Below are 21,155 nucleotides of genomic sequence, written 5' to 3' on the forward strand. Positions count from 1 at the left end.
TACAGCTGATTTTTAGTCAGAATGGTACAAATTTTGACAGTTATTTTTAGATGCGGATATTCTGCAGAATTTCCACCATGTGAAACATACCCTAAGTCAGCTTGAGGTACGCTGCCACGTGCAGAGTGGCCTCAGTAGTAATACTACACTCAATACCAGCCCCAGCAGTAAACGTGACCCCCACAGTGGCCTTAGTACTAATAGTGACCCCCATACCAGCCCCAGCAATAATAGTGACCCCCACAGTGGCCCCAGTAGTATTAGTGCTCCCCTATACCAGCGCCAGCATAATAGTGACCCCCACAGAAGCCCCAGCAATAATAGTGACCTCACAGAAGCCCCAGCAATAACAGTGACCCCCAAAGTATCCCCAGCAATAATAGTGACCCCACAAAAGCCCAAGCCATAATAGCGACCCCCACAGTATCCCCAGTAATAATAGTGACCCCTACAGTATACCCAGCAATAATAATGACCTTCACAGTATACCCAGCAAGAATAGTGATCCCCACAGTGTCCCCAGCAATAATAGTGACCCCCACAGTATCCGCAGGAATAATAGTGACCCCACAGAAGCCCCAGCAATAATGGTGACCCCCACAGTAGCCCCAATAGTATTAGTGCTCCCCTATACTCCCCTAAGCGATAATAGTGACCCTCACAGTAGCCAAATAGTATTAGCACTCCCCTATACTCGTCCCAGCAATAATAGTGACCCCACAGTAGCCCAATAGTATTAGCACTCCCCTATACCCGCCCCCAGTAATAATAGTGACCCCCACAGTAGCCCAATAATATTAGCGCTCCCCTATACCCACCTGAGCGATAATAGTGACCCTCACAGTAGCCGAATAGTATTAGCACTCCCCTATACTCGCTCGAGCAATAAAAGTGACCTGCACAGTAGCCCAATAGTATTAGCTTTACCCTATACTCGCCCCAGCAAAAATAGTGACCCCACAGTAGCCCAATAGTATTAGCACTCCCCTATACCAGCCCCCAGCAATAATAGCGACCCCCCACAGTATCCCCAGCAATAATAGCGACCCCCACAGTATCCGCAGCAATAATAGCTACCCCCACAGTATCCGCAGCAATAATAGCTACCCCCACAGTATCCCCAGCAATAATAGTGACCTCACAAAAGCCCCAGCAATAATAGTGACCCCACAGAAGCCCCAGCAATAATAGTGACCCCACAAAAGCCCCAGCAATAATAGTGACCGCACAAAATCCCCAGCAATAATAGTGACCCCACAGAAGCCCCAGCATTAATAGTGACCCCACAGAAGCCCCAGCAACAATAGTGACCCCCACAGAAGCCCCAGCAATAATAGTGACCCCACAAAAGCCCAAGCCATAATAGCGACCCCCACAGTATCCCCAGTAATAATAGTGACCCCTACAGTATCCCCAGCAATAATAATGACCTTCACAGTATACCCAGCAAGAATAGTGATCCCCAGAGTGTCCCCAGCAATAGTAGTGACCCTAACAGTATCCCCAGGAATAATAGTGACCCCACAGAAGCCCCAGCATTAATAGTGACCCCACAGAAGCCCCAGCAACAATAGTGACCCCACAGAAGTCCCAGCAGCAATAGTGACCCCCACAGAAGCCCCAGCAATAATAGTGACCCCAACAGTATCCCCAGCAATAATATTGTCCCCACAGAAGCCTCAGTAATGAGAGAGAGAGAGCAAATAGTGAGAGAGCAAAGTACTTAGAAATTCCTAGAAAAAAGATACCCCCAGAGACTAATAGACATGGCCCAAAAAAGAGCCAGAACGGACGCCTCCATACGTGTCAACAAAGGCCGCACATTGAACCCTCAAAAATATAGGCCCAATTTCATCACTACACACAACCCTCAACACAAAGTGGTACCGTTCAATATTAGAAAAATATTGGACCATCCTTTTAAAGGACCCCTTCCTTACCAAACACATTCCTCAGAAACCTACAATCACTTTCAGAAGGGCAAGGACCCTAAAATCCATAATGGCGCCTAGCAAACTGGGGGAAACAGTTGCACAAATCAATCCCACTTTTTTCCCCCAAACTTATTGGGGTTACAGTTGTGGTAACAGAGGCTGCAAGTGCAGCGCAGTGTTATGTAATATGAAGAATTGCTTCACTAGCCAGGTCACTAAAGAAGGTTTTCAGATTAAAATGTTTTTAAGTCGCTCTACCGATTATGTTATTTATTTACTGGAATGTCCGTGCAAATTACAGTATGCTGGTCGCACTATCCAGCCGTTGCGCTGTCGTATAAATAAACATAGATCATATTCCACCAATGGTTTATTAAAGCGCAGCATTTTGTGACCTTCTACCATCACTCATAAATAGGATTTATTTGTTGTTCCAGTCACATTCTTCAACAAATTCCACTCCCTATAAACAACCGTTTTGAGGTTTTCACCCCTCAGTGCCGGCCCAATAGTATTTTTACGTCCTGCCACTGCAGAATGTGTGTGGAGGAAGATAGTGCTGTTATCTCCCTTCATACAGTGCGGGCGTCAGCTGTTTATTACAGCTGACACCCGCAGGCTATCAACCCTTTAAATGACGCTGTCAACTCTGACAGCGGCATTTAAACCCCCCGTGCAGGTGTCATGGCAGCCGGAGGCCTTCTGAAAGGCCCCATGGCTGTCTTGGCAGACTGCCCATCAAGCCTTCCCCATGGGGTGGCTTGGTAGGCTGCCTGTCAGAATGCAGTATGATGTAATGTTATGGCATTACATCATACTACAACAGCGATCAAAGCATCACTGGTTGTTGTCCCCTCTGGGGACTAAAGGAAAGTGTAAAAAAAAAAAAAGTTTTATTAATTATTTTTAAAAAAAGTAATGAAAGTTAAAAAAAAAACCTTTTGCCATAAAGCAAAAATATGTATTTGGTATTGCTGCGTCCGGAAAAATCTAATCTATCAAAGTAATGCATTATTTACCCCGCACGGTTTTTTAGTCACTCCAAGAAAAAATATAATAAAAAGCGATCAAAAAGTTGTTTGTATTCAAAAATGGTACAATCGGAAACGACGGGACGTACCGCGCAAAATGAGTCCTACATAATGTCGGAAGAAGAATAAAGTTATTGTGCGCAGAAAATGGAGAGAGAAAATAATTTTCAAAAATTAAATATCTTAAAAAAAATACAAGTAGAATAGCAAAATAAAAATATATAAGTTCGGTATCGCAGTAATCGCACTGACCCATAGAATAAAGTTATCAGGTTATTTTTGTTGCAGTTTGGGCGCCGTGGGAACAAGACGCACAGAAAGATGGTGGAATGTCGTTTTTTTTTTCCATTTCTCTCCACTTAGAAATTTTTTAAAAGTTTTTCAGTACATTATAAGGGCTTATTCAGATGACCGTATATCGGCTGGGTATTCATGCCGGCCAATATACGGCGTCCCTCTCTGCAGGGGAAGGAGGCTGGAAGAGGCGGGAGCAGTGCACTGAACTCCTGCTCCCTCTCCGCCCCTTGGCACTATTTGCAATGAGAGGAGGCGGGGCGGGGCGAGCTAAGTTTCAAGAGTTAGCTCCCCCCCCCTGTCCAACCCCATCCTATTGCAAATAGTGCCGAGGTGTGAAGAGGAGGCAGAGAGGGGGCAAGAGCTCAGTGCACTGCTCCAGTCTCTTCCAGCCTCCTCCCCCTGCAGAGAGGGACGCCGTATATTGGCCGGTGTGAATACGCGGCTGATATACGGTCGTCTGAATAAGCCCTAAGGTACAATAAATAGCACCATTGAAAAATACAACTTGTCTGCAAAAACCAAGCCCTCATACAGCGGCGTCAATGAATAAATAAAGGAGCTACGATTTTTTAAAAGGGAGGAGGAAAAAACAAAAATGGAAAAAAGCAAAAAAGCTCCTTAGCTAAGGGGGTAAGAAAGAGAGAAATGTACTGGATCTTCAGACTTAACACTCTTGTATCGTTGGGACTCAATGAAAGGCTGGAAAATGTTTATGCTGGCTGATCACGAGGTTCCAGCCACACATCTGTATACCATCATGATCATATAATAATTTCATTAATGCATTCCCCTGTGATTGTATCTGCACTCATGCGGTTATATGGCTGTATGTATGCAGTTCAATGGCTTTTCCCTATTTGTATCATACGTTCCCTCATTCACAACTAGCCCCATATCCAGCTACCATCCATGTCTCCACTTGTCCCCGCCTCCCGTTACCAAACAGCCTATCACCACATCTGCTGTGAAGCCCTGCCCACAAAATCAGGATAAATTCCCTGTCTCCCCTTAGCCTCATCCATTTCTCCCTTGGACATCGGCTGTGCTCCAGCTCATGGTCAGCCTCCAGCTGTTCTGTTGATTCGTTTCTCTCAGTGAAGTAACTTTGTCTATATTGTTGCCTTTTATCATTTATGGCCGACCTTAATGCTCTTATTTCCCGCTGACTCGGTTACCCAGTATTAGGGTTATCAGTTCCCCTCCCTGAGAGTGAAGGCTAGTTCATAGTTCAATTATCAGGTCACATTGTGTGTATGCACCTGCATGAGCAGGTAGTTATGTAGGGGGGGGGGGGTATACGTGCATATATTGCATCAATGTTATATTAGTACACATTATAGTAGTGTGTGTGGGTTTTTATTTCCCCCTCCCCTCCCTAGCTTTGTATGGTAACTTATGCATATCCCATTTGCGCTCACATATGTATGTTTGTGGCAACCTGTTCAGACACACAGGTGCGAATATTAAATATTTATTGCTCATACTTATCATTTAATATTACTACAAGCTGTTGTCATCCACAGATTCAAGTTATATGTAATTTATTAGTCTGCAGCCTTCGCTGTTTTATTAAAATAGTTTTTATTATGCATGTATTACTATGTATATACTGCTGTGTTATCCATTCATCCACCAAGTAATGGTTTTTTTTTCTATTTTTTGATTTTATATTTTTTCCCTTCCTTTCTCTATTTTTTTCCTTCACTGTACCCTTGTTTTATATTCATATGTGTTTAGCCATTGCCCATGTACTGTTGGTCATCCCAGCACTACTGATGAAGGGCTTTACCCCGAAATGTGTTTATTAGCTGGATTTTAATCTAAATAAAATGAGAAGTGGGATATTCATCCAATTGTTCTGGTACCTTTATTGGAACCTCTGGAGAGTTGCGCCTACACAACAGACTTTTCTTACTATTTCAGTAATGGTGCCCCCCATGTCCCCCCCCCTGCCCCCCCCCCCCCCCCCCCCCCCAGGAATAATAGCGACTCCCAGCAGTGATGGCGCGCCAGCCCCCCCCCCCACAGACTCCCTGGCACTAATGGCGACTCCCCCTACAGGCTCCCCAGCAGTAAAAGTGACCTCCCCCGCACGTAAAGGCGACCGCCCCCCCCCCCCCACAGACTGCCCAACACTTTCAGACTTACCTTAAAAATGCACCTTCAGGGAGGCATACCTAGTCCCCCGCCCCTCCCTATGGCCCCCACACCTTCAACCCTACCTGTCACACATTCACTGAAAAAGCCAAAAATACCTGAAGGTCTGCAAAGCAGACACGGTCGCCATAGGCACGATCGCCATAAGGCAGGCACAATCGCCACCGGCACAATCGCCGTAGGGCAGGCGCAATGGCCTTAAGCCCTGAGGATATGTAGTCAGCTAGACAATAATGTGTGGAGGAGCAGCTTGTTCCTGGCAAGCTAATATGCAGTCACCCACTCAACCCAGCCCAGAATGGGGAGGAGTGACTGCATATACTAAAAGCCTGCACATGTGAACGATACCAAAGATGTCAGCCATAGATAGGTGGTGACCCACCATACAGGATATCAACCCTGGCTGATATGACAGCGGGTTGCCCTGTATCTCTAAGGTGGGCCACACTGGCTGACATCTTGGGCTCCCCCACCAACTAGCAAACTACATACGAAAGTACTAATGCATACTGATAAAATGCGGGTGTTAGTACTGCATTTTGGCCAAAACGCATAGGCTGACGCACACAACCTCTACCCCTGCACTTCCTTACCTCCCCACCCCGTTTGCTTTCTAATAACTGACTTCCACATGTAATTCTTGTATTGCCTGTGTTCCCCCATGCCTCGCTCGGTATTAGTGTAACTTGACGCCACGAGGAAGTCCTGGTGGAGTCAAGATGCGATCGGTGAGAGGAGATGAAACATCTTCTCGGAGGCTTCCACATTTGAATCCAGATGCGATTATCCTCCATGGATCCTGCTGGCTACTGGGTATGCGCCCGCCAGCAAAATGCCGGATGCATTCGCAGGAGCCGGGGAGCCCAGAAAATTTTAAATCGCCTTGCTCCCAGTGATCAACGGTTGCTGAGTGCTTGGAGCAGTGACCAGAGGCCTCGCTGAGCGGTCCCCGGTCACGTGATAAAGTAGCGATCTAACATTAGGCCGGTCACGCATGACCGGAGAGGAATTACGGGTTCTGCATGCGCTTGATCAGCGGTAATACGCAGATCAATCACATGCATTGGATTACACAATTCCCCTCAATTAGCGGGTCAGAATTACGTAATCCACTGGCAGAAACAGAACACGGCATGCTATATTTTACCGCAGATATCAGCGACCTAGAGCCCATTGTGCCTTGTGTACGGGCTGCGGGTACCCGGGTCATCTCTAAGCGACGACGCGGGAAATAAAAACAAAAAACGGTGTAATGCGCATGACCGTCTGTGTGAGTAGGCAGTTATGCGCAGTACATTACGCAGCCGTACGCAGGGTCACAGCTGGGATCCGCTGCGGACCTCCGCAAGCGGATTCCACCTATGGCTGCATGAACCCGGCGTTATTCAGACCGCTACCTGTAATCTGTAATTTACAAGAAGCCCTGGGAACGCTCGCCTTCATGCAGTTCCAGGAGCAGCTTGTTGTGCGCCTTCTCTGTGAGACCGCCGCACCGCAGCAAGATTACAAAGTCTCACAGAGCGCCACTTTTTACACCCCATCCCTGCCGCTGAGGTCACAAAATATCCTCCCCCCCCCCCCCCCCCCCCCTTTCATGCTTTTTTGGGGGTACTCTGTTTCCTTGCCCCATGTGCCCAAACAGCCTCCGTAATTACCCCTGTCTTTGGACATAAAACACAGTTTATTACTTTTATCTAATATTTAGGGAATGCCAAAAAATGGGGATGGTGGGGTGGGGGTGGGGGATTATTTTTAGGAAGTCAATTTCCCCCCCCCCCCCCCCGTATAAGTGGGCAATGGGGCCTTGAATTTATTCAGTTCTGCCCTGAAATCCAGCGGGCATTCCCTCCATTATGGGCCTAGCCATGTGTCCAAGTAGATTAGGGCCACAATGGGTATGTTTCTGAACACGAGACAAACCGGGGTATTCATTTTGGGGTAAAAGTCTTCATTCCTATGTACACTGTACAAAAAAACCCAGTTTTTAAATTGACAATTGCCAAAAAAATGAAAATTGTAATTTTTTCTTTCTGCTTTGCTTAGATTCATTCAAATACTGTGGGGTCAAAATACACAATACACCCCTAGAGGAATTCGTTAAGGGGTCTAGTTTTCATTTGTGGGGGTTCTCTATCGTTTTGGTCACTCAATGGCTCTACAACTGTGCAATAGGGCCTAAATCTCCTTCAAGCAACATATCTGTTCCGAAAGCCACCAGTTGCTCCTTTCATTTTGGGCCCCACTGTGCATAGACGTAATACTAGGGCCACAATGGGTATGTTTCTGAGCACGGGACAAACAGGGGTATCCATTCTGGGGTGCAAATCCTAATTTTCATGTGTACTATAGAAAAAAGTCCTGTCTTTAAAATGACATATTTGCAAAAATATGAAATTTTAGTTTTTCTCTTCTAAATTGCATTGACTCCTGAAAAAAAACTGTGGGGTCAAAATACTCATCACACCCCTCAGTGAATACGTTAAGGGGTGTAGTTTTTAAAATGGGGTCACTTGTGGGGGTATCTATCATTTTGACTCCTATGAGCCTTTCCAATCTTGGCTTGGTGTAGGAAAACAGTGTTCCTCAAAATGCTGAAAAGTAATGTTAAATTTGTACATCTCCTAAATGGTTAAAAACAAGTTTTTCCAATGTGCGCCCAAAATAAAGTAAACGGATGGAAATGTATATCTTAGCAAAAATTTCTATATTATGTTTGCACATATTTGAGATATTGCAGTTGGAAATGTGAAAAAATGACGCTTTTTTCACTTTTCCCAATTTTGGCGCTTTTAATAAATAAACACAAATTCTATCGTCTTTTTTTCCCGCCTAAATGAAGTACAACATGTGGCGAAAAAAACATGTCAGAATCGCTTCGATATGCAGAACCTTTTTGGTGTTTTTTCCATGTTAAAGTAACACCCGTCAGATTTGCAAAATTTGGCCTAGTCATTAAGGCGCAAACAGGTTTGGTCACTAAGGGGTTAAGAACCAGGGGCTCACAGAGACCCAGTTTCAGACTTCGGCGATAAGCTACTGCATAAGGCTTTCCCATTCGCTTCAGTGATTTCCCAAATCTGGTAACCTTTACTTCCTCGTTTTATTTTAAACTAGCTGATTACCCGGTGTTGTATTTTATTTTTAGACACGAAAAGAATTTGTGTGTACTCCTTTAATATCTTAGTATATGAGGAGGAGGTCATCTGTGTTAGATAAGACTGTGAAATAAAAAAACATCTGCTCAAGTGCAATTCTGGCATCCCCCCCCCCCCCTCGAGTAGTGGAGCTGTCTTACCCCCCAAAAAAATTTGTCCCCATGGGATGAGTTATATATGTACCAAGTTTGGTTGAAATTGCTCCAGGCGTTCATGAGTTATGGTTGCATACGCATACATTCTATTTTACTGTCTGTGTATGCCTGAAAACATTATCTCCATTGTAACGTTGCTCTCTGTATTTTTTTTTTTTATACATATGTATATTTAGCACTGCTAGTCTATTTTAGAATAAATCTGCAATTTATTAGTCAAGTCCTGTCTGTTTTAAAATGGACCATAACTGCAAAAACTGTGTTCATAATTCATAGTCTGGGTTCCAGCGTATCGGTGACATAAAAGGTGTGTGTATGTTGTGTTTGTAGAGTGCTGGAGACCTTAGACTGACCAGGGGGTTATTTAAGCTTTTTTTTTTTTTTTGCATATGTGCAGGAGCCTGGGAAAAGTTGGTACAAATCAGCCTGTACTCTAACTCATCGAGGCTCTGATGCAATTGGTAGCAGTGAGTGCGCTCAGATTAGTTGATCCGTGAAAAATCGTTGACAGACAAGTTGGTGGCAGCAGTTGGATATTTAAAATGTCTGTTTCAGAACTGAGCAATTAATTCTCGTACAAAAAAATTTAGCAAAGTCTTTGCGAAGATCACCGCAAAACTTGTACAAGGTTTTGACTCTGTGCTAATATATCATTTTTCTTTGGAGTAAGGAGTAACTCTTTCTTTGCTGCACCATACAGATTGATACCTGAAACCTATACCCCCAATCTCTGGCTGATAGATCTGCAGACATGGCTAGTCGTCCTCCTCTGAAAATGGTGGGTGATCTGCCCCTCATCGCATACTTTGCAGACAACTGGGAGAATGTGGAGAATTTCCAGGCTGAAGAAGGGGACCTGCTGATAGACACCTACCCCAAATCTGGTGAGAGCAAGGAAGGTGTGGTGCCTGCAGCCCACCTGCACCCTGCAGGTGCCCAGAAACCCTTCTTTCCCCATGTCTAAGTATTCTATGCCATGTTGACCCTTGGTAGGTACCACTTGGATGAGTGAGATTGTGGACTTAGTTCTACACGATGGAGAGAATAAGACAAGCCAACGTGGAGCCATATTTGAGCGGGTGCCCTTCTTAGAGTTTGCCATGCCTGATATGCCAACAGGTAAGCGCTGCAGATGTTTAGGTTTTTTTGCTACACGTCTCTTGTATGATATATGCTCCATATGTTATAACAACCTGCCTCTTCATTAGGCATTGAGAAACTTAATAAAATGAAGCCTCCTCGCTTGATGAAGTCTCATTTACCCGTCCACCTCCTGCCAGAGAGTTTTTGGGAGAAGAACTGCAAGGTACTTACGTGGCTCTTCATGGACCACAGCTGATGACAAGCAGTTGATTTTCCATCTCCTGCCCTGTCTACTTCACTGCTGCTATAAAGCTAACTCCAACTATGTGTCTTATCACTAGTCTGCTTCCTATCCCAGGCTTATCTCTTACCAGGTCTACCTCCCTTGCTGTAGGGTTTGGTCCTCCCATTACTCTAAAGGTCCTCGTTCTTCTCTTGCTGTAGAATCAGGTCCTTCTCTATTGTTCTAATTGGGACCATCTACTAAACAGCCACTTATCAGAGACCCCCATCTAGTAGTACGTTGGATTTCCTTTGATCTTCAGAACCACAGAAATCCATTATGACGTGCATCCATAAGTATCAGAGGAACCAGGTGTGACAAGAAACCATCCCATTACTGCACCAGCGTTACAGGATCATGGATTCATGCTGCTTGTGCCAAATTCTGAGCTATCACCATGCCGCAACACAGAACTGAATCCCTCTGACCAGGAGATGTTTTTCCGCTGCTCAGTGATACAAGTTTTTGTGCTCTTTTTGTCCCGTAGCGGCTCGCCTTTCTGTTTCTCTTAGACACAATGGCGCTGGACCTGGTCATCTGCTGTTATATCCCATCTGTGCTAAGGAACGGCGAGTTGGGTGTTTGCACACATTAGTTGGAGCTCCAGCATTGTATTCAGCTGCTTCCAACAATTTAGGGCCTGCTTATCATGGCAAAAACACACATGCTTATGCGCAACTATGCTCGCCACTACGGAGTGTAGTTGCGCATGAACGGGTTTTAGTGTAGGAGTTTGAAAGAACCAGTGGGAAGATAGGTCTGGACCCATGTTTCTCACATGTAGTATTAACGGGTGGGAATCTCACTAAAGAAAGTGAAACCATTGAAATCAAGGGTTTTGTTTTGTCCCATTATGCATCAGTAATTATCTGAAGTAGCCCTCGGAATGATTCCTCACATCCTCCTCTGACCCCTTTTGGTGAGGAGTTGTTTCCGTCCACAGGATTCCCTTTCGCTAGATACTTTCCTCGCTCACACCATTTTCTGTATACTCTACACACCGTTATACAAGAGAACCACATGTGCTCGGCAGTGAAGTCCTGGCCCCGGCTAGTTTAGCATCGAAGACCGGGCTTTGTTGGAAGTCACTCCGATCTAATATGGATTCGCATTGAAACTGATCCACATTAAACTTGTCACGTGATTTTATGCTGCACTCTGTGGTCACGATGACAATCCCATATAGGGAAGTGCCAATCATGAAAGGGCTGAGGGCTTTACTTAAGTCGTCATTCACTGCATGGCCTTCGCCGTTACTTTATAAACAGGTGTATGTCTCGTTCTACCTGGCTAGATCCATTATTGCTCTGCTCTCAGGGCTCCCATGCTTTCTGTAAGGCTGGGTCTAGTTCTCCTTCTGTAGAGCTCGGCCCAACATGTATGATCTCTCTCCCTCTGTCTCTTGCAGTACACTTATGTCCGTCTTCCAATATAACCTTCTGTCTTATTCTGTAGAGTATGGTCAATCACTGGACTTTCTCTCCCTCTTGCACTTTCTTCATGTTGTGCCATTTCAGGTCTCTGTCTCGCTGTAGATCCTGTTCACTCTCGATTATACAACTTTTTACGATCCTCTCCTCCACAGATTATTTATGTGGCCCGAAATCCTAAGGACGTATTGGTGTCATTTTATCATTTCTACCGCATGGCCATTATCCACCCAGATCCGGGAACATTTGATGAATTTCTTCACCAGTTCATAAAAGGGACAGGTACATATAGGATCTATATACTCTATCTGCTGATTTATGGGCACAGACCATCATGAAAACACTCTGACATCTTACAGATAGCCTAGTAACAAGGGCACAATTTGACCCTCTAAATGCCCTCTTTAAATGCTTCGGAGACCACTTACAACCAGTACAGCACATGTAAGGGGGGACCCCAGAAATGCGTTCACATTTGCAAATATTTGTTACGCTTATTCGAACATTTATTTGCAGGGGGGAATGTTTTCACACCAAAATAAAACTCTACGCCCGGAATGGGTGCAAACTTCCTGAGGATGAAGAAGTGATGGTGAAGTGATCAGGGAGTCACTGAGGACTGTGTGCAGCTGGCTGTGACTAGGGGCAGCTGAGAGACTCTGTGGGCTGCTAGCTGTGGCCGGAGCAACGATGGGCTGTGAAGGAGTGCTGAGTCTGAATTCTTGAAGGAGTTCGGAGTGCAAATCCACGAAGGCCACGGCCATAGGGAGCCTGTGGGAGTTATTCTAGAGACTGATCCTTTCTTCTACAATTAAATGCTTTGGAGACAGGCAACAGACATTGAACAACGCTGTATGCCCATCCCTGTGGGAAGGACACTAGAGTTTGTAGGTGTGGAAGTACCTCAGTAAAACCTAGTGTGTGCACACGAACAATCCGAGCTTAGACTATAAGCAGGCCTGCTAGATAGAGACTTTGATATTGATCGTTTTATTAATCATTGGAGCTTTGCATTGAAAGGAACTTTTCCCTTGGTGTGCATCAGCTCCTCAGACACCTCTTCAGTAAATATTGACTGTGTAGAGAAACAGTACATTACTTTACTGTGGTACGTGTAATATGTGATGGTGTGCATTAACTGTACTTTGTGTTCCATATCTACCACAGGTTATGATCATTAGGTAGTGATAGTCTGGCTTTATCACTAACCATGAGTTTTTTTTGTAGACTGGTGTCCGCATCGTATCTTGCATCTTGTGCCATCCAACACCACCGTTCTATTCAAAAACAGGAAGACTCTGTTTTCTAAGGAGTCAGGAGGTGGTGATTGCTCCTTCTGGCCACTATTTGACATTCCAGGAGCACCCGGTAATTTGCTTCGGCATAAAGAGGATGTCCACCTCTACAAAGCTCCTGTGTATTGACTTTTTCACACAAGCGGTCTCTTTACAGCACACCGCAAGTGTATCTGCTGTGCGGGAGCTTGCAGCAAGTATTAGGAGAGCAAGGAGGAGAGAGAATATTGTCATGACTGACCATCTGACCGAGGGTCTCCGCGTTACCTCTGCAGGTCAGGGTAGTGACAAAGACCTTTCTGGACGACTCTGGAGGTTATGAGGCAGAGAGGGATGAACAGCTGGTAGTGGGAGCAAGCACTTACAATGGCAGGATTACCCCCATTGTAACACCCTCCCATAACTCCAATCCAATGTGGAATTGAGCCATGGCAGACCTAGCAACAAGGCACTAGTGCAACTTGGAAGTAGCAAAAAAAAAAATCTGGGTGTTGAACCTACTTTCAAAACCAGTGGCTATGTGACAAACTGGACAGTTTTGGAAAGGATACCACCACCCATAGTTGTCACCACCAGAGTTCTCTCCATATGTTGAGTAGGAATCTGGTAGTGGTCCACCATGGCCTGATGTATGAAATTCCCTGCTGAACCAGACAGGCAGACATGGAACGCTGTACTGGAAACAGACAGTGGCACAGGTAAACAAAAACCTGGAGGGGGCTGGTTAATACCTAGGGTAGCTACTCCTACAGACACTAGGCTCGAGAGTTCTCCCGCTTTACGAGGGCAGGAACCAACCTGGTGACCCAGAGCTCTACAGTACATGCACATTTTTTGAGAGCGTCTGTGCATGCATTCCTCCTCAGATAGTTTGACTTGATCAACCTGCATGGGTTCAGGGTCATCAGCCAAAAAGGTAGTGGGCAGAACAAAAAGTGGCCCCTGGTACTTGGGTGCCAGGTGTGTCGACCTCCCCTCCTGGGTACCCTCCTTGGTTCTCTCCTGGAACTGGAGATCAATTCTCATAGCCAGGCATCCAGGGAAGCTGGAACCTCGCAACCAGCCAACTCATCTTTTATTGCAACCTGACAAGCTCTCCCAGAATCTCGCTACCAAGGCCTCATTGTTTGAACTCCACTCCGAGGCCAGAGTTCTAAACTAAATGTCATATTGCACTACAGAGAGACTACCCTGCAGTAGACATAACAGGGCTGAAGTGGCTGAAGTAGTGCGACCTGGTTCATCAAAGACCCTCAAATGTCTCTACAAACAAGGTGAGATCATTAACCACCAGATCGTCTCTCTCCCAGAGGAGATTAATCCAGGTCAAAGCCTAACGAGACAGGTGAGACATCATGAACACCACTTTGACGCGATTCATGGGAAACAAATGAGACCGCAGCTCAAAGTGCAGTGAACGTTGGTTGAAGAAACCGTGACATTGTTTGGAGTCACACTCGCGGTGTGGTGCTGCAGCCAAACAAAGCCCGGATCCATTCGAAAAACCTGACTGCAAAAGGAGTCGAAGTAGTGTCTGCTGGGAACTGTGGCACCACTGCATCACTAGACATGGAATTCAGATGAGTGCTCGGGTTGCACAAATAAGCCAGGATCTGTTCCTGGCAATTGCGCTGTTGAACCAATTTTTTCCACAGCTCAAAAGCTCCCTCTCTGGAGGCGTCAGCGGCGGTCCATGGTCTCGGTCTACGGTTACGGATTCTGGAATGTGGATTCACTGGGCTAACCAACCAGCCTGGTTTATATACCAAACAAGGTGACTGGCCATGACCCCAGCAGACAGGGCCAGTTTCCCTTCTTAGGTATTCCTAAGGTAAACAGAGATGGAAGGGGACCTGCCTACAAGCGGGGTAATCGCCCCAATAAGGGCGGGCCAGCACTGGAAACTAGGGTTTGACTAGCCCTGACAAAACGGGGATGAAGCACTGAACACAGCAAAGAGACTGCACAGAACTAACTTACTACAGAGATGAGAATAAACACAGACAGAAGGGAAATGAACACATATAGATACACAGCACAAGGCAAAGGTAGAAATGGGATATGCAGGGAAAGGTCAAAATAGACAGAAGATCTAGCAGTGGAGTGGCCAGAGGAAACTCCAATACTGAGGCAACCAGGAAGTGGACCAGCTCAGCTTAAATAAGGAAGTGATTGCCCATTAATACCACAGCTGAGCTGAGGCAGAGGACTGGTTAACCCTCTCAGTGCTAGATGAAAACAGACAGGGTCTATATGCACAGAAATGGCAGAATGATGCTTGCCAGACTCAAATGAGTGTTCTGCCAACAGCTATCTATACGCTCTTCTGGTATCCATTGGGTGAATGGTATGTTTGGTGTATATGCCAAGAGAATTCCAGGTGCATATGTTGTGTGTTCACAAGACGTGATGTGAGCCTAATGTGTGGCTGCGGGATGCCCAGTAATTTGTCTTGCTTGCCTCCTGTAGTTTCTTATGGACCGTGGGCCGATCACGTTAAGGACTTTTGGAAAATAAGACATCAGAGAGACATCCTCTACCTCTTCTATGAGGACATGTTAGAGGTGAGGAGATTACGTCACAATAGGCTTCTTTTATACCAATGTCGCTGTCTTGTGAGAGCTGATCAGGACTTCTAAACTTCTCCTTAGGACCCAAAGCGAGAAATCAGAAAGGTGATGAAGTACATAGGGAAGGATCTACCCGAGGATGTTGTGGAGAAGATCCACCAGCATACAACCTTCAAAGCCATGAAAGACAACCCCATGGCCAACTACAGCACCATCCCAAGCTCCATCATGGACCAAACAATCTCACCCTTCTTGAGGAAAGGTATGAATGCTTACCTCCCACTGATGTCTATTACAGTAACCTCTATGTCTGCAGTCCTAGACACTAAATCTTGTATTTTCTTCATTCCAGGAACCTGGGGAGACTGGATGAGTCATTTCACAGTTGCTCAAATTGAAGTATTTGATGAATTTTACAAGAAGGAAATGTCTGATACTGACCTGACCTTCTGCTTCTAGGAGCATGAAATCACCTTAGAACTTCTTAGGATCCTCCTGGTCACATTCATTTACAACCCTAATTCTTTTGTACCTGTTAAATGTTAATTATGTGTAACAATATCCTAATTGTGTTTGTTACTTGATGATCATACAATTAAAAAGTGTAAATTACACTGTCACTTAATACACAATCCATTACAAGTCAGGAATGTTGGTATGTACGAAAAAGTGGTGCAGAGGCCAGTGTTCAGGCCGAGGGGCGTATCTTTTATTTGTCCCCACTATATCTTACACTTGTGACATCACTATCCTCTCATTATAAATAATATCCTATACACCGAATAACTGCTTTAGGAACACCTCCTCAATAATGGTTTGGTCCACCCTTTTGGGCAATCATTACTTTCAGACATCAGGGAACAGATTCCACAAGGTATTGAACATCCTCCATACGTATCTCACCCCATGCCTGCTGCAGCAGCTCCATCAGGTGGGGCACATTTTGCAGATAAGTAACAGCAGAGCTCACAGCCGTTTCCAGCAGATCCCAAACATGTTCAATGGGATTACTGTTCAATTTTTTATTTTTTTTTTAAATCAAATCTGTTTTGATATATGTATTCTTTAAAGGATTTTTTGTTCTGCCTACATCTCCCTTTCCACAAGGGCATTCTAACAAATCTATTACGTAGTATGTATAAATAGTTTTAAGAAACCTAGTGTCATCCGTCTGGACTAAGCTTAACCCTATTAGAACACATCAACTCACAATCTTTTTCTGATTTAAGGGTGCCTACCCACTTGCGAATTATTTATTTATTTTTTCCTGTGATGTTTTGCGTTTTTTTTCTCAAGAGCAATTAGTATAGAATGTGTTCTTGACCATCTGGGGTTTTTTTTTCCGTTTTGTGGGGGGTTTTCACATAGGAACTGTCAGTTGCATATGTGTCCTTATTTTTCTCTTAATGCACCCATGATTTTCAATGGAGGGCTGCAAAAAACGCTGCGGAAAGCGCAAAAACGCACAAACGCAGCGTTTTTCACGTGCGAAAATCGGCAATGCAAGTGGGTAGGCGCCCTTAAAGGAAAAATGTTCTGGATTTTTATATTAAACCCTTAATAATGCAAGGTCCACCCCCCCCTCCCCCCTTAAAAAAAAAATCATAGCTCCTTGATTAATCGATCTACGTCGCTGTATGAGGGCTTGTTTTTTGCGGGACGAGTTGTATTTTTTAATTGTGCTATTTAATGCACCATATAATGTACTGAAACTTTTAAAAATGCTAAGTGGCGTAAAATGAAGAAAAAACATTCTGCCATCTTCCAGTGCGTCTTATTTCTATGGCGCACAAACTGCAAAAAAAACATCACATGGGTCTGTACGATTACTAAGATACCAAACTTATATAGTTTATTTTTTTTTTTTTCAAAGACCTTTAATTTTTATTCAATCTTCTGTGGTTATCTTGTGCGTGCAATAATGTATTTATTTTTCTGTCGACTTAGTTCAGCGAGGGCTCATTTTTTGCGAGCTCGTTTTTGCGGGATGTCCTGTATTTTCCGTGTTTAGTACTAATTCAGAATACATACGACTTTTTGATCGCTTTTTATTGTGTTTTTTCTGGGAGGCAGGGTGAGTGGAAATGCATTTCAAGCGTCCTTTTTTTAAAAAATTTTTCAGACAGCGTTCACTGTGCGGGGTAAATAATGTGCTACTTTGATAGATTGGACTTTTACGGATGTGGCGATACTAAATATGTAATTTATGATTTAGATTTTTTTTAAATTACAGACTACATCATCTGTAATTTAATTACAAATGACATCACATTTTTTTTGGCAAGCTGATTTTCATTGCCTTCCCCAGTCATCTTTTACCCACCCCCCAGGAAGCGGAGTACTCATTTTACCTACCTCGGAAGGATGGAAGACTGCGGCAACCTTGAGCCGGCTACCTGAACCAAGCGGAGATTGAACCCACAACATACCGTAGTATGTTGACAGACAAATGTCCATCTGGGTCACACTTTCCACTCCTCCTTGTTGATCCAGACAAAGGCAAAAAACCTCAATGAGGCAGAAGCCAATTTACGCTTTATTTTTTGGGGGACAATTCCTTCCCGACTCCATAATGGCAGTCAGAATAATTCCTGGATCAACATTTAAAAAGTTCCTACCGGACTCCTAGACCGGCAGTCGGGTGACACCCGGGTATCCATTTATTCATTTTTTAAATCGTTTTGAAGGGGATCCTGAAGTCTGTGTATGATGCATCATTGCCGAGGGTACACGTGTGCCAGGTATGCCTGGGCAGAGAGGCAAGGGCAACCAGAGCAGGAGAAGTGTAGGCAAGAAGAATCCTAGTAGTTCTGCTGTAAGAGTGTGCCGCAGTATGGTGTAGCAGGACAGATGGATTCTTCATGAGAATGACAGCCTGTCAGACCCCAGAATTAAACTTGGCTTAGTTTTGACATGATTTGCTGATCAGCGCTTGTTACAAGTGGGTGATTTTTGGCTAGTGTAAAAGCACCCTCACCTAACAGCTTAAAGGAAGTCATGACCCGGCTGGATTGACGGTACACCCATGAGTCATCACTCCAGTGAGTAAAGAGTCACAGCATGCATGACGTCTCTAGCTGGGGTTTCATCTGCGATGGCTAGTGCTGCAGGGGCATAACTATAGGGGATGCAGTTGCACCCGGGCCCAGGAGCCTTAGGGGACCCATAAGGCCTCTCTTCTCCATATAGGGAACCCAGTATTATGAGTAAAGCATTATAGTTGGGGGCCCTGTTACAGGTTTTGCATCGGGGCCCGGGAGCTTCAAGTTACCCCTATGCACAGCGAGAATGCCCATCAGACGGTGCCACCCTCCTTTGCATATAGTGCACAGCCCAAAGACTGGGCTATATCAGGAGAGTAGAGTCACAGTGGGAAATAAAAAAGGTATGATTATACTCTCCCTATTCACTTGGTTGCCCAAAATAGCTGACAGACTTCTTTTAAACATGATTTCCAGATCACACTGGGTTTCCAGATCTAAATGGTTAATTGGACAAGTCCCTACCCACAGGATCTTAGTCTACTACTGGTAGGGACCTGGACACATAACTTCTGACAGGCGCCTGCTAGTAAGATCCTTAGTCATCCAAATAGTCATTAAGAGAGTTGTCTGAGATAAAAGTTTTTTTGTAAAGAGGTCCCCCAGTGTGTAAACATAATAAAAAGCTCATACTCACCGCTTTCCGCTCATCCCCCACCGGCGGCAATATGTAGACACGCAGTGACATCACTTCCTTTTTTTGTTAAAGCTTTGAAGCGAAGTCAACTTCATATTACTCCGCATTTCAGATAAAATTCTGCATCTTCTGCTTGAGTTAGGGGGCTCATATACATTAGAGCAGGGGTTCCCAAACTTTTTGAGCCATGGAGCCCCTTTTGAAGCAAACTTTTTCTCTGGAGCCCCACAGAGGGTGTGGTAAGCGGAGAGGGGGGGGGGGGGGGGTGGCTTATCACAGCATGATTTTTACCTCCATCGTTAAAATAAAAAAAACAAAACAGCGCAGAACGCTGGATCGACTACTGATATACCTTTTATTTAAAATGAACATGCTGCTGAATTAAATCCCGCACCGCATGCCAATATCCAGTTTTGAGCAGATTTTGTCCACAGTGTGTGAATAAGATTCTCAATCTCATCCATTTTGCTGCTACAGCTACTGTAAACTCCACAGCAAATCCACCTCATGTAGTAATAGTGACCCCTATATTGGTGGCCTCAGTAGTAATAGTGACCTCTATATTGACCCCAGTAGTAATAGCGACCACCATTACAGCCCCAATAGTATTAGTGTCCCCTATTGCGGCTCCAGTAGTAATAGTAACCCCCACAGTGGCCCCAGTAGTAATAGTGTCCCTTATATTGGCCCCAGTAATAATAATGACCCCTATATTGTTTGCCTCAGTAGTATTGGTGTCCCTTATTGCGGCCCCAGTAATAATAGTTTGCCCTGTTACGGCCCTAATAGCGACGCCTATTGCGGTCAAAGTAGTTACAGCGTCCCCCTATATTGGTGGCCACAGTAGTAATAGTGTTCCCTATATTGGCCCCAGTAGTAGTAGCGTCCCATATAATGGCCTCAGTAGTAATAGGGTCTCCTATATCAGCCCCAGTAGTAATAGTGACCCACACACTGGCCCCTAAGTAACAGTGACACCCTATATTGGCCACAGTAGTAATAGTGTCCCCGACTGTCACCCCAGTAGTAACAGGCTCCCCCTATGGTGGCCTCCGTAGTAATAGTGACCCCTATTGTGGCCTCAGTAGTAAGAGACTCAACCTATTGCAGCCCAAATGGTAATAGTGACCCCTATTGCAGCCCCAGTTGGAACAGGCTCACCATATTGCAGCTCCAGTAGTAATAGTGACCCCTATTGCGGCCCCAGTAGTGATCCGCCATTGGTCCCCGCTCTACTCACCCCTGTAGCGTTGTCCCGACAGCCTGTACTCGGGAAAGGAATGTCCAAGAAGCCTAATACACAGGACCTGCAGTCGGCATAGCAGCGAGGCCCATATGACCCTATTTGCAGGTAAGAGTCATAAATGTCTGATCGCTGGGGTGCCAACTGCTGGGACCACCAGCATTCCCAAGACCAGCACACCCGCATGTACCATGTGAATGGATTGTCAGTGAGCACATGTGACCACCGCTCCATTCGCTTTCTATGGGATGGGGGGAGATTACTGCGCACATCGATCTTCGCCTGCCAATAGAAGTGAGCTGAGCAGCGGTCAAGCCTGAGCACTACCGCTCCATTCACATGGGACATCTGGTTGCCCCATTTCGGTATCACTGGGGGTCCGACTGCTGGGGCCCCCAGTAATCAAACATTTATTCCCTATCCTGCAGATAGGGGGAAAATGTCTTTCTTGGAGAAAACCCCTTTTACACATGCAGATGATCGTGGACGACTGTTTGAAGGGTCATTCTAAGACAAACACCCAAGGGGTAACACCCGACCAGCTACCATTTATAGGAAAATGTGCACATTTGTTCATTACTAGAATTTTTATAAAAATGTCAGTTTTCAGCCCCCTCCGGTTTCGGGGTGATTTGTCCTGGAATGGCCACACTATAGTCCCTGCCCTGAAGCTGTCACCGTGTCGTTGGGGGATGATACACTATATTATATGTAGGATAAGACTACTTCTGGGTTATTGGGCGGCAGCGATCACTCCCATCATGGTCGCTGTGTAAGGAGAAATCAGACAAAAGACAAACACCACGATGTAGATTATAGAATTCTGTTTTATTAGAATAGCAAT

General features: G+C 45.1%; 1 protein-coding gene across 1 annotated transcript; it reads left to right on the forward strand.

Moving 5' to 3' along the window:
* Positions 1–9,468: 9,468 nt before the first annotated feature.
* LOC136577650 (sulfotransferase 1C2-like) lies at positions 9,469–15,849 on the forward strand. Its single transcript, XM_066577560.1, has 7 exons — positions 9,469–9,613; positions 9,723–9,848; positions 9,938–10,035; positions 11,681–11,807; positions 15,290–15,384; positions 15,472–15,652; positions 15,743–15,849. The coding sequence occupies exons 1-7, from the start codon at positions 9,481–9,483 to the stop codon at positions 15,847–15,849; spliced, it is 867 nt and encodes a 288-aa protein (XP_066433657.1). The 5' UTR covers positions 9,469–9,480.
* The last annotated feature ends 5,306 nt before the right edge of the window (positions 15,850–21,155 follow it).

The sequence above is a fragment of the Eleutherodactylus coqui genome, chromosome 8, assembly GCF_035609145.1.
Source record: "Eleutherodactylus coqui strain aEleCoq1 chromosome 8, aEleCoq1.hap1, whole genome shotgun sequence".
NCBI lineage: Eukaryota > Metazoa > Chordata > Amphibia > Anura > Eleutherodactylidae > Eleutherodactylus > Eleutherodactylus coqui.

Bases quoted from the DNA above. Each gene is read 5' to 3' on its own strand.
- LOC136577650 (XM_066577560.1), top strand. From the start codon at position 9,481: ATGGCTAGTCGTCCTCCTCTGAAAATGGTGGGTGATCTGCCCCTCATC. The intron at 9,614-9,722 runs GTGAGAGCAAGG...GACCCTTGGTAG, and splicing joins AGACACCTACCCCAAATCTG to GTACCACTTGGATGAGTGAG. The intron at 15,385-15,471 runs GTGAGGAGATTA...ACTTCTCCTTAG, and splicing joins TCTATGAGGACATGTTAGAG to GACCCAAAGCGAGAAATCAG.